A 13,272-nucleotide genomic window follows, 5' to 3' on the forward strand; every position below is an offset into this window, starting at 1 on the left:
CTAGTCAGAATAGCCAGGGTCATGAAAACTCATTAGAAGGTCGCATGAACTGGGGCAGAAAGCGACAGACAGTCACAAAATGGCGGCTGAGATAGTAGGTTCAAGTTCGTAGTAGAAAAGGGTGAAAAAGATCTTCAGATAACAGCTCACTTAACATTGGACTCAGCGCATGTGATAGCAGGCTCTTGCAGGTGTTCGGCATGTTTTAAAGCATTTTTAAATAGCGCCGTTACCTGAGGCAGCAAAGTGCGTAATGCTCCAATGGCGAAAAAAGTGAGGGCGCTAGGCTCACCTCACATTCCGATGAAGAACAAGATGTGCGGCTGGGCTGGGCAACATAGTATACCGCTGATAATCGTGCTGCAGCGGAGGTCGGCGCCGGAGCTCCGGAATCACGCCGCCATCCTCGCTGACGCGTAAGCCACGCCCCCCTTATTTTCGTATTTTAACTATGCTGTTAGCTAGTATTTGGGCCTGAACGGTGCTTATGAACTCAATCTTGAAAGAGCTGCGTTTGCGCATAGGAACTATAAAATCCCTGAATCATTGGCATTGAAACGCAGCCAAGTCCTGGCTTACTTGCAATATTTGTGGGAAAATGAACAATTGACTCCAGGAGAGGAAAAGACTGAAAGACTTTTATGCTTTGTATATGTATTTGCAACAAATATTGCTGGGTGGAATCAAATACATGGGAAAGTAAATTTATGGGCGGGAACATTGATCAACGTTATTGAAACCAGAATGATTTCATATTGGTATGATGTGATGACCTCTCCTCGCCTTTCTGACCAATCAAATGAAGGGAATACACGAATTTGCAACATTGGGGGGTGGTACACGGCCCTGGAAAATAGTATAACTAAGGTAGGCTTGGTCAGTTAGATTGTCCGAATTGTCATAGACCTGTCACTGACCCAACGTATGCTGAAGGAGAATCTAGGGCAGGGTGCTAGTCGAGCACTCAGTCAGAAGAATCAGGAGTTTTGCTGAGGGAGAAGATTCGATGACCCAGGCGGGGTCTGACTGTTAGCCGCAGAGAGGGGTGTGACGCTGGCGTTGCACTTAGCTGAGGTTACCTGTCCTGACCTGCATCTGTCCTGTCCAGTCCTGCTCGTACCTGATTTTGTCGGGAACCTATTTCTTTTTTGTCCCAGCCCGTGGCTAGGGTTGGTCCTCACACCATTTACGGTAAATATAATCTGTGTGGGTATGTCCTTGTGCTGTTTCCCTTTCTCACCCTTCCCAGGTTCCAATGTCTAAAGGTTCCTCTTTAAAGTCTTGCAGAACTATTGCTTTAATAATTATTTTCCTAATTGAAAGAATATTAATCTCGATTGCATGGTTTGTGATTTACAAAATCTTGCATAGATAAAGAATTTAAACTTTCTCCAGAGTCAGTGGTTATTTCATGAAGATAAATGTTAAAATCTACCTATTATGCTAACTTCCTTTTCGATCCTTAGGACTTAGAGCACAGGTGACAAGAATTTGGTAAATCATGGTGTATAGGTATAAGTCCTAAAGTAAATACAATTCTGATAGGCAGGCAAGTTAAAGCAGGATTACCGGTTCAAGGTATGAAAGATTATGGGCTCAGGTGAGTATGGTAAACTCAGCTGGTAATTCCGCATGCGCCATCACTATGGAACAAGGAGGCTCTAAACAAGGACATTCTATGACAGATCACTGCTTCAGTCTGTGGGCTCTTGGGCAGAAGGCAATGGAAACGACAGAGAATCTTTTTTGCTGTTTCATAGATTTTAGTTCAGCTTTCGCCCTAGTGGAACGCACTATATTGTGGGAGAAACGTTGGCACCTGAGCATTCCCTGTAGCTTACTTGCATTCCTTCAGGAACTGCATCACCAGAATTGGGGTCAGGTAGAATTAGATTTAAATAGGTCTCCCTCTACTAGAATCCTTATTCGAATGACTTAGCCATTTTAGATTTGATACTAGTGGGCCCACAGAGGAACTTAGGTAGGTTTAATTTGTATTGTGTGGCTAATAAACTAAAGGGGAATATGGAGAAAACAAAAATAATCACCGTTGGGGAAAAAGATGAAACCATATATAAGTAGGTATTAGGCAACAATAAGGTGGAGATTGTAACTTCGTATAACTATGTAGGTATGATGTTTAATAACACATTTCATTGGGCCCTATACAAAGAAACGGTGGAGGCTTGTGCCCTTGCCACTAATGGTGGCCTAGTCAAATTTAAAACCACATAGAGATGACCTTCTCTGACCCCTGTACTTACAACTTGTAACGCTATGGTTACAATTCAATGCTTATATGGGGCTGAATTGCTGACCGTAGGTACAGAGGCAAGCTGGGAGATGTGTGAGGGCAAATGCCTGAATAAATTGCTAATGAAGAACAAAAACAATTGCCAATGCTGAGAGTCAACAAGTCAAAAGCAACAACGGAAAACTGGTGGTTATGAATGTATCAAAAAAACACCTGCTTTATAAATTGCAAACAATACTTTTTAATTCCTTTTATCGCAATTCTTATCAATTTTTGCATGAACACAATTTTAGTACATGGGAATACAAAAACATTTATATACAATATATACAAAAGGAAAGAGCAAAACAATACAATTGTATCACAGTATTTACATATCAGACACTCTTGGCCAATCCAATCACACGACAATTCTTTCAAACCAAAACAACAGCTTAGAGTTGCTATCACTCCAATGACCCGAGACCAAGTGGGTCCACTTGGTCTCGGGTCATTGGAGTGATAGCAACTCTAAGGACATCCATTAAATTTATAGGGGATCTTTTTTGAGCCCGTTTCTACATTGCTTTAAAGACAATTTTCACTCAGTTATACTTTGCCTTCGATTATATCGTTGAAAGCCCCATTTTGACATCGAGACCCACCCACCCCCTTTTTTGTTTATCTTCCTACATGAGTGTTGTTTTGGTTTGAAAGAATTGTCGTGTGATTGGATTGGCCAAGAGTGTCTGATATGTAAATACTGTGATACAATTGTATTGTTTTGCTCTTTCCTTTTGTATATATTGTATATAAATGTTTTTGTATTCCCATGTACTAAAATTGTGTTCATGCAAAAATTGATAAGAATTGCGATAAAAGGAATTAAAAAGTATTGTTTGCAATTTATAAAGCAGGTGTTTTTTTGATACATTCATAACCACCAGTTTTCCGTTGTTGCTTTTGACTTGTTGACTCTCAGCATTGGCAATTGTTTTTGTTCTTCATAAGTTTAGGTTGACTCGGCCTTGCTGAGTTTGGAGTCAAGACCCTCTTCTGTTTTTTTGAATAAATTGCTAGGCCCACTCAAAAGCACAATGTGCCCAGCAATACGAGTGGAAGGGAATTTGGTGGTGTGGAATTGTTTGGCCTACAAAGCTACCATTCACTTTTGGGATAAGCTTTGGTCTTCAGAGGTTCTGAAGGTGCCAAGCATTTGTGCTATAGAACTATAACAAAGTGATCTAAAGTGGGCTGCACAAGTCAGAGCAAGACTATTGAAAATTGGGGCACTACTGAAGGTGGAAAAATGTAGATTAATGGAGGCGTGCCATCTTTGGAAGGGGGAGTTGAGAGTGGCTGTAGAAGAGAATCCAGAGCAGCAGATTTGTGTTATGTTTCAAGGAAACCCTCAGTGGGCTACATGTTGGATTCCTGGGATAATTGTAGGATGTATCCTTAAATAGCTGCTTTGCCAAGTGTAGTGACCGATATATTTTTATGAATAATCGGGTCGATTATGACCGTTGCCCACTACCATCTCAGTATATTTTGTTATAATATAGTGCTGTGTAGGCCTGTGTAACACAAATTAGTTATAAAGTAGGGCTTGATGATGTCCTTTCTGTTTCCGACTTTTTCTTGCTTAATCGCAGGGCTTGCCTATTGGCTTTGGCATGATCTTATGCCTTTTTGCATACTCATTTTGCTCTTTTGCGGGAATTGAGGCCTATGCTCGAGCAACTCCATTTTCTGAGCTGTCGCCATCTTCTGAGCCTCTGCAGGTGAGAGGCTATGTTTTACTTTCTACTTGTTCACCCTTCTTAAACTAGAGAGGACCGGTGCTTGTCGGAGGAATGTGCTCACTCTATGCCGAAGTCATAACAGATGCCTGGCCAGCCGATGCTGTGTCCTTGGCACGGAGTGGTACGGAATCTGATGGAAAAGGAGGTGAGGCTTGCTAGAAGCTTCGACTAACGCTTCCATTTTGTACTAAAGGAGGTGTCTGAGCTCTGGTAGTCTGGTATCCTGGCAGTTTGGTGATACATCACGTTGCAGACGTGCAGCTGTGATTGTGGAGCAGAGAATCCTGATTAGACCGGAAAGACGGGCCCCCTCTGGAAGCAAGATGTTTAGGAACTTGGTGAGGTGTTCCACTAATTCTTATATTCTAACTGTCTTTGCCTAACTATCCCTTTTATTTTCAGGTTCTATACATTTATATACATATAAGTTTTATATGTGTCTTACTAATTGCATTTAGCAATTGCTTAGGTGTTATTGTGAAGAAGGCCTATCATGACATATTAGTTATTTCTTTCTTTTGTCATTCTATCATTTTGTAATAAAGAAACCCCCGAGCATATTATAATTTGTTTGTGTTCCTTGGGATGGGAGGTCAGGACCTTTCTGATCCAAGTGCTGTCGCATCGGAAGGATGGTAAGTTTCCCTTCCTGCAGGTAATTGTAGAAGGAGAGTTGTTCCGCTCCCATCTAGGGAAGTATAAATTCTAATTATTCTACCCGAGGCATTGTTAGGAGGAGCAGGTGCTGCAATTTCCAAATCTTCTCGTATGGGGAGGTGTGCTTTGTGGTGACTTCCGAATCCTATTGTATGGGGAGGTGTGAGTTGTGGTGATTTCCGAATCCTCTCGTATGGGGAGGTGTGCATTGTCCGAATCCTCTCGGAGGTGGAGAGGTGTGAGTTGTGATTTCTGAATCCTCTCGTATGGGGAGGTGTGCGTTGTCCGAATCCTCTCGGAGGTGGAGATGTGTGCGTTGTGATTTCCGAATCCTCTCGGAGGTGGAGCGGTGTGCGTTGTGATTATTTGCGAGCTCCTCGGCAATGGCCTTATATATAGCTTTAGTTTGTTGGTAGTGTTTACTCCTTTCTTAGGTAAGTATTGTGAAGTGTGGTGTTCATTTGGGTCCTGAGAAGGGATAAGGTAAGTAATGCCCTGGTGATTGGAAGAATTACAGAATTATCAGGACATTACATCTTGGCGTCGTGACTCACAGGATCGAAGAGGTGGGTTATAGGGGAAAAAGGTGGATTATGTTTTCTAGGAAAACAAAGGTTGACTCTCAATTGTCAATGGAAATTCCCAGATGGGAATCGACTCCGTATGGAGTGCTGGCTCATGAATGGGCTAATGCGGCTGGTTTGAGTGAAAACTGGAATGTGTGTTTGTTCGAAGCCGAACCAGCTCAGGTGGTTTCATGTTTGCATAAAGTGCCGGTAACAAAAGGAGAAGAGCTTCCTATATTAGGACGGAGAGGATGGGTTTAGTTAACCGCTTACAAAATAATACATGAGAAATATGTGAAATTGCAGCGTGAGTGTAAAGAGTTGGAAGAACAGTATGTTGAAGTGACGAATGCCACTACGCTGTTAAGATGTCAAAATAAATTATTGCTGGACAAGATAGAGACTTATCAAACCGTAGCGGAAAGGGCTGCAGTGCGCATTGAGAAGTACAAATACAGGAACAGACGAGGGAGAATTAATAAAAGAAAGGTACACTTAGTCATTGCAAAGGCAGGACTTGACTGGGATCCCGAGAAGTGGGATGGAAATATTTGGGATTCTTCAGAGTTTTCAGGTTCGGGTGAGGAGGAGGACAGGAAAGCAGAGCCTACTAAGACTGAGTATGAAAATAAATCAGAAGAGCATAGAGAGGTGCATGAGCAGCCGATACATCGGAGAAAATTGCAGGGTGGTCCACAGCATCCCTAGGGAATAGCTTTGGATAGTTTAGAGGATTTTACGCAACAAGAAATTAATGATATTTTGGACAGGTTTTGGCAGAAATCTGGAGAGAACTTACTTACATGGCTGGTCCGCATCTATGACCTGGGTGCTGTAGGCGTGATGTTAGACCAGGGAGATGCAGTGAAATTTTGTACGATAAGCACAGACCCGACAATTCAGGAACATTTTAGGAACTACGGGCTTAATGATCAGATTAGCCTGTTACAACTGGCTGTGGCTGGATGTAGTCACAAATACCCGACTGAATCAGACTGGCCAATGAATGAGAAACCTTGGTATACGTTGAGAGATCCGACATATAGATTAAAGGAAGAAGTGATGAAAACCTCTATTTTCTTAGATTCTTCACATACGGCCAGATTCATCAACGTAAAATCGGCTCGCAAAGGGTAAGATTCTGAGAATTCAGCCCTTTGCGAGCGCTATTTTTGCATTTGGGATTCATCATCCCAAATGCAAAAATCGCAATTACAGAAATCGCTGAATTGAGAAGAATCGCATTTAAGGAATCTCAATTAGAGATTCCTTAAATGCTATTCATGAACCTTTTGAAAATTGCGATTTCGCAATATGGGGCCGCTATTTACCGCGAAGTGTAACTTCGTGGTAAATTGCGAAAACTTAGAAAAAAGCACTTTAGTGCATTTTTCTAAGTTGCATGTTACACACACACGTGTCCTTTGGACATGTGTGTGCGCAACACCTGTGTACATTTGCATTTCAGGGGTGCTACACGGTGTCCTTTGGACACACTGGCACCCTTGAAATCGCTTCCTTATTTGCGATTCGCTAATTGCGAATCGCAAATAAGGAATGACTCCCCATTCATTCCTATGGGCTTTTGGCCTCGGGACATGGTACGCAACTATTGATATTGCCAATGCATTCATTTCCATTCCTATAGCTCCTGAATGTCAAGAACAATTCAGTTTTTCATGGGGTGGCAGACAAATGACATTTCGAAGTGTGCCTCATGGCTATTTACATAGTCCGACAATATGTCACCGGCTGGTGGCAGAGCATTTAGATGAAGTACCGTTAAGTTCTGGAGTACAGATTTGTCATTATATTGACGACATATTGATTCAAGGCGAAACACAAGAGCAAATTCAGTTAGACCAAATTGTAACCTATTTGCAAAGTAAAGGATGGGAGATTAATCCTGATAAAGTTCAAGGACCAGCACAAACTGTAAAATTTTTAGGTATTCAATGGCATCAGGGAAATCGAGAGGTGGTCCCACAAGTGAGGCAGAAAATTAAAGAATTTGCAGTAACACGAAATAGGAATGAGGCTCAAAGATTCATTGGTTTGTTTGGATTTTGGAGACAGCACATTCCCCATCTAAGTCAGATTTTGGCTCCTTTGTACAAAGTCACACGAAAGAATAATGCATTTGAGTGGGGTGAGCCGCAGCAGACTGCGTTTGAATTGACAAAAGAGGCTATTCAGCATGCTTTGGATTTGTGGCCAGTGCGAGATGGTAATGTTGATTTGAATGTGACTGTACACCCCATGCAAATTGGAGTTTATGGCAAAAACAAGGTAAGACAAAAGTACGCTTGGGATTTTGGACGAAAAAGTTGCCTGACGCTGGAGAGCGTTATACACCCTTTGAGAAACAGTTACTTGCATGTTATTCGGCTTTGGTAGACACGGAACAATTGACTTTGGGACATGATGTAATTTTGAGACCTGAGATCCCAATTATGCAATGGGTTATGAGCTCTCCTAAAACTCACAGAATTGGGCATGCACAAGAAGCTAGTGTAATCCAATGGAAGTGGTATATACAGGACAGGGCTCGAGTGGGTCCTAAGGGTACAACAATGTTGCAGGTGGCACAGGCGCCAATAGAAGAGACAGACGAGGAATACCACGTACCTATGGTACAGGAATCTCCTGTTAAGTGGGGTAAGCCATTTAGCGATCTCTCCGTGGAGGATAGGAAGCATGTATGGTTTACGGATGGTTCAGCCAGGTATTTTGGAGCAAAGAGGCATTGGAAAGCAGTATCCTATAACCCTGTTACACAAAAACTGTTGAGTACAACTGGTGAAGGAAAGAGCAGTCAGTTTGCAGAACTGTATGCTGTCTATCAAGCTTTGAAACAGGAATTACCGGGAGTTTGTCATATCTATACCGACTCCTGGTTGACTGCTAATGGATTGGCTACATGGCTTCCCACATGGCATGCACATAACTGGTTAATTAACAAAAAATAATTATGGGAAAAGAATTGTGGAAAGAGGTGTGGGACATGCTCCCCCAAAGTGTTGAATCTGTCTTTTATGTTGACTCACATTCTTCAATTAATTCCATTAATAGGTTGTTTAACCTTATTGCTGACGACCATTGCTAAGATCTCTGAGGCAGAGGTGGAGACACAGGATTTTGACCTGGTTGGATTGGCGAGGTGGGCACATCAAAAGTCGGGACATTTTGGAGAAAAGATCACCAGCAGGTGGGCAGCAGATAGAGGGATATATCTTCTCCATGATGTGACTAGAACAGTAATTTTACAATGCCCCATTTGTCAGCATTCCCGACAACGAGAGGTATCACAAATAGTAAGCGGTCAGTTACATCGAGGTAAGTCACCAGTTCAAATTTGGCAGATAGATTACAAAGGTCCCTTACCAATGTGCAAAGGTTGCCAATATGTATGCACAGTTGTAGACACATTTTCTGGATATTTGATTGCATCCCCTTGTAAACGTGCTACTCAGATGAATACACTTAAAACCCTAGATCTGCTTACGCTTTACTATGGCAGCCCATTACAAATTCAATCGGACAATGGCTCACATTTTAAAGGGAGAATGGTACAAGAATACTGTGCTCGACACAATATTGAGTGGATTTTTCATATTCCTTATTACCCACAGGCTGCAGGTTTAATTGAGCGAATGAATGGCCTTTTAAAAGATCAGTTAAGAAAATTGTCAGATGGTTCATTACGCAATTGGAGAGATCATTTGGTTGATGCCTTACAGATTTTGAATAATCGTCCTTTGAATAATTCTAAAACACCCATTATGCGAATGTTGTCCCCTTCTGTGAATGTGCAACCCCATACGGCAGTGGCTACCATTGTCTACTGGGAAATTACTCCCTGAGCCTTGGCTCCACATAGAGCAACTCCTGAAGCTTCTGGTTTAGATTTACATACCTTGCAACAGCATGTGTTAAAAAAAGAGATATTGTCCTCATTGAAACTGGAGTTGGTGTCCAAATACCAACAGAACACTTTGGTCTGATTGCCCCACGCTCTGGAATGGCGCTAAAAGGCATCCAGGTGCTGGGTGGCGTAATCGATTCTGATTTTCAAGGAGAAATCAAAATTATTCTATTGAACAGTGGTGATCTGGATTTAACAGTCCCGTCTGGAGATCGAGTTGCCCAATTGATTATAATGCCAGTTTTCGGTGGTGTGGTGAAGAAAGGGACTGCCCCAACCCTCCTAACTGTACGTGGATAAGGAGGTTTTGGCTCAACTGATAAAAATCCAGGAGCCAGAGTGTGGGTTCAGTCACCCAATCACCCCCCCCTGAGCCGGCTGAAATAATAGCCACGGGCAATGATAACACAAGACTGGTCATGAAACCTGGACAGGAAAAGTGGGACTGTTCCCGGCTCATAAATGTTATCTTCGAGAATGAATAATGCCTGTTTTTGACTCCTTTTCTTTAGGTCACTGTATAGATTGTCGCTGGGGGATGTGTCGTCGCTGGACTCCTTTCGGCATGGTACGCATGGGGCCGAGATGGGCCGGGGAGATTCCGAAGCGAAACAAACGTCCGATAACGCAGAACAAACTCGATCCTGACTAGCAAAATGAATGTTTGGGAGACTCTTGCACGCAAAGTACTGAACAATTCCCATTTCTGTATGGCGAACATGAAAAGTGTTCACGACATTCTGTCAACGTGTTTGGTTTCAATTCCAACCCCGACTGCTGTTCTAATTCGTGCATTCAACGTTACAGATATCAATAAAAGTGGCAACATTGAGGTTGTGAAGAGTGATTTATCAGTATATGATTATTGTGCATCGTGCACAGTGCTAACTGATTTGAACGCACCTCAGACTTTCACCGTCACCACTTATAACATCACGGAGGGTGATGTTTGTTATAATTTCACGTGTGACCCGCAGTCCATTGGCAAATGTGTACAGACCAGATTGGAGAATGTTTCCGCACTCTCCCAGCATGTGCGGATGTTATGCCATGATCGTACACCCAACATGTGCGCTTTAGTTCGTAACTCTATGATTTGTAGACAGGTTACCCTTTCCGTTAGCCATTATTATGATGTCTTGCTGCCAACTGGATGGCTCTTTTCATGTGGTAAAATTTCCCGGTCCTTTATTCCAGCAAACATTTCTGATGGACCATGTGCTTTGACGAGACTTAGCCTGATGATGTTCTATTTGTTTCCCTCCATGCATATTCGAACTGTACGTGAAGCACCTCTATTGAATGAACATTGTGAATCTAACTTGCATTTACTTTCCAAAACAGAAAATATTAGTCTAGCTACTTCAATTGTAGGTATTCCTGGATTAACAATTTAAAATTCCAGAGCCATTAGCAAACTAGCTTGTCCTATGGTCAAATCTATCAATCACACTTCGACTGCTTTATCTGAATTTTTATTAGATGCACAAGGTGAACGCCGAGCTATTTTGCAGAACAGAGCAGTTATTGATTATTTGCTGCTGAAGCATGATCATGGATGCTCGGATTTTGAGGGTCTTTGTTGTTTTACTTTATCTGATCATTCTAAGTCTATTCAATCTCATATTAAAGCCTTGCACACTCTGTATTTAGAAATCAGACAAAATTTGGATCAAGGATGGTTTTATTGGCTTTTCGGGTGGCTGCCTGACTTACATTTGCTTCGTTCTATCCTGGGTGGTGTACTTTTAGTCCTTTATTTTTTGATCACCATTTGCTGTTGTATTCAATGTATACCCAATCTTTTTAATATGTTTCGACCAAATACTATGACCCGATCTGTTAGCTATGTTTTCTATTATTCTACTAATGATTTACGTTCTGTTTGAAACGTATATACGTTCGATGGTGTTAGACAATGGTCATGGGTGGAATGTAGTGACCGATATATTTTTATGAATAATCCGGTCGATTATGGCCGTTGCCCACTACCATCTCAGCATATTTTGTTATAATATAGTGCTGTGTAGGCCTGTGTAACACAAATTAGTTATAAAGTAGGGCTTGATGATGTCCTTTCTGTTTCCGACTTTATCTTGCTTAATGGCAGGGCTTGCCTATTGGCTTTGGCATGATCTTATGCCTTCTTGCATACTAATTTTGCTCTTTTGGGGGAATTGAGGCCTATGCTCGAGCAACTCCATTTTCTGAGCTGTCGCCATCTTCTGAAGTTTTACTTTCTACTTGTTGTTTACCCTTCTTAAACCAGAGAGGGCCGGTTCTTGTCGGAGGAACGTGCTCACTCTATGCCGAAGTCATAACAGACGCCTGGCCAGCCGATGCTGTGTCCTTGGCACGGAGTGGTACGGAATCTGATGGGAAAAGGAGGCAAGGCTTGTTAGAAGCTTCGACTAATGCTTCTATTTTGTACTAAAGGAGGTGTCTGAGCTCTGATCTCTAGTAGTCTGGTATCCTGGCAGTTTGGTGATACATCACATTGCAGATGTGCAGCTGTGATCGTGGAGCAGAGAATCCTGATGAGACGAAGAGACGGGCCCCCTCTGGAAGCAAGATGTGTAGGAACTTGGTGAGGTGTTCCACTAATTCTTATATTCTAACTGTCTAACTGTCTATCCCTTTTATTTTCAGGTTCTATACATTTATATACATATAAGTTTTATATGTGTCTTACTAATTGAATTCAGTGATTGCTTAGGTGTTATTGTGAAGAAGGCCTATTGGGACATATTAGTTATTTCTTTCTTTTGTCATTCTATCATTGTGTAATAAAGAAACCCCCGAGCATATTATAATTTGTTTGTGTTCCTTGGGATGGGAGGTCAGGACCTTTCTGATCCAAGTGCTGTCGCATCGGAAGGATGGTAAGTTTCCCTTCCTGCAGGTAATTGTACATAGGAGAGTTGTTCTGCTCCCATCTAGGGAAGTATAAATTCTAATTATTCTACCCGAGGCATTGTTAGGAGGAGCATGCGCTGCGATTTCCAAATCCTCTCGTATGGGGAGGAATGCGTTGTGGTGATTTCCGAATCCTCTTGTATGGGGAGGTGTGCGTTGTGGTGATTTCTGAATCCTCTCGTATGGGGAGGTGTGCATTGTCCGAATCCTCTCGGAGGTGGAGAGGTCTGCGTTGTGATTTCCGAATCCTCTCATATGGGGAGGTGTGCGTTGTCCAAATCCTCTCGGAGGTGGAGAGGTGTGCGTTGTGATTTCTGAATCCTCTCGGAGGTGGAGAGGTGTGCGTTGTGATTATTTCCGAGCTCCTCGGCAATGGCCTTATAGCTTTAGTTTGTTGTTAGTGTTTATTCCTTTCTCAGGTAAGTATTGTGAAGTGTGGTGTTCCTTTGGGTTCTGAGAAGGGATAAGGTAAGTAATGCCCTGGTGATTGGCAGAATTGCAGAATTATCAGGACATTACACCAAGCCCTCTCAGTTGCGTATGATGCTATTAAACTTTCAGGTGGCATTGAATTTTCGTGTTTTAAAAGTGGATGAGTTTGACGCCCTCTTTGATTCTGAAAAAATCTGCACCTGTGGTTTACGTATTTTTAATTTTAATGTGCATCTTTTGTTAGATTGTTTGCATTTTCATAGTTTACAATGCCAGGTTTTAAAAAATAGTTTTTTAAATATAATGTATGTCATAGTCAAGTCAAGTCAAAGATCTTTATTCGGAAAAAATAAATCCATAAAAGTACACAACAAATGCAATGGCATACAGTACAATACAAGAATGAACAACCGATAAATATGGTCTGATCTGTCTGATGTGCAAAAATACAGAAACATGTTAAAAAGTCAAGACAATATGTACAGTATTTTTTTTTTTTATTCTTAAAAACAGCGACAACTATCCGAACAAGTATATGTGTGCAAATTACAATGTGCAAAAAAGAAGATGATATAAAGTGCAATATGCAAATTGTGGGTTCTTATCAATCAATGTGCAAAGTAGCTCGTGAACGAACAGCAGCTTTGAGAAAACAGCTCACTCTAAATATTATTTCATCAGTACCCAACATTAGCAAATTCCTCATTGCAATCTTAAAATCTAGGAGATCGTGTTTCC

The 13,272-nt window shown here is 41.8% G+C and overlaps 1 protein-coding gene across 1 annotated transcript in view; it reads left to right on the forward strand.

The window, feature by feature from the left end:
• Positions 1-12,909, forward strand: part of LOC144769770 (uncharacterized) — an 87,493-nt gene extending 74,584 nt beyond the window's left edge. Inside the window, exons 3-4 of the mRNA XM_078653955.1 lie at positions 8,334-8,469; positions 9,699-12,909. Of these exons, the coding sequence (XP_078510081.1) occupies positions 8,334-8,469; positions 9,699-9,834 (272 nt within the window). The 3' untranslated portion in view covers positions 9,835-12,909. The remainder of the gene's footprint in view (positions 1-8,333; positions 8,470-9,698) is intronic.
• The last annotated feature ends 363 nt before the right edge of the window (positions 12,910-13,272 follow it).

This window comes from Lissotriton helveticus, chromosome 7 (assembly GCF_964261635.1).
Source record: "Lissotriton helveticus chromosome 7, aLisHel1.1, whole genome shotgun sequence".
Classification (NCBI taxonomy): domain Eukaryota; kingdom Metazoa; phylum Chordata; class Amphibia; order Caudata; family Salamandridae; genus Lissotriton; species Lissotriton helveticus.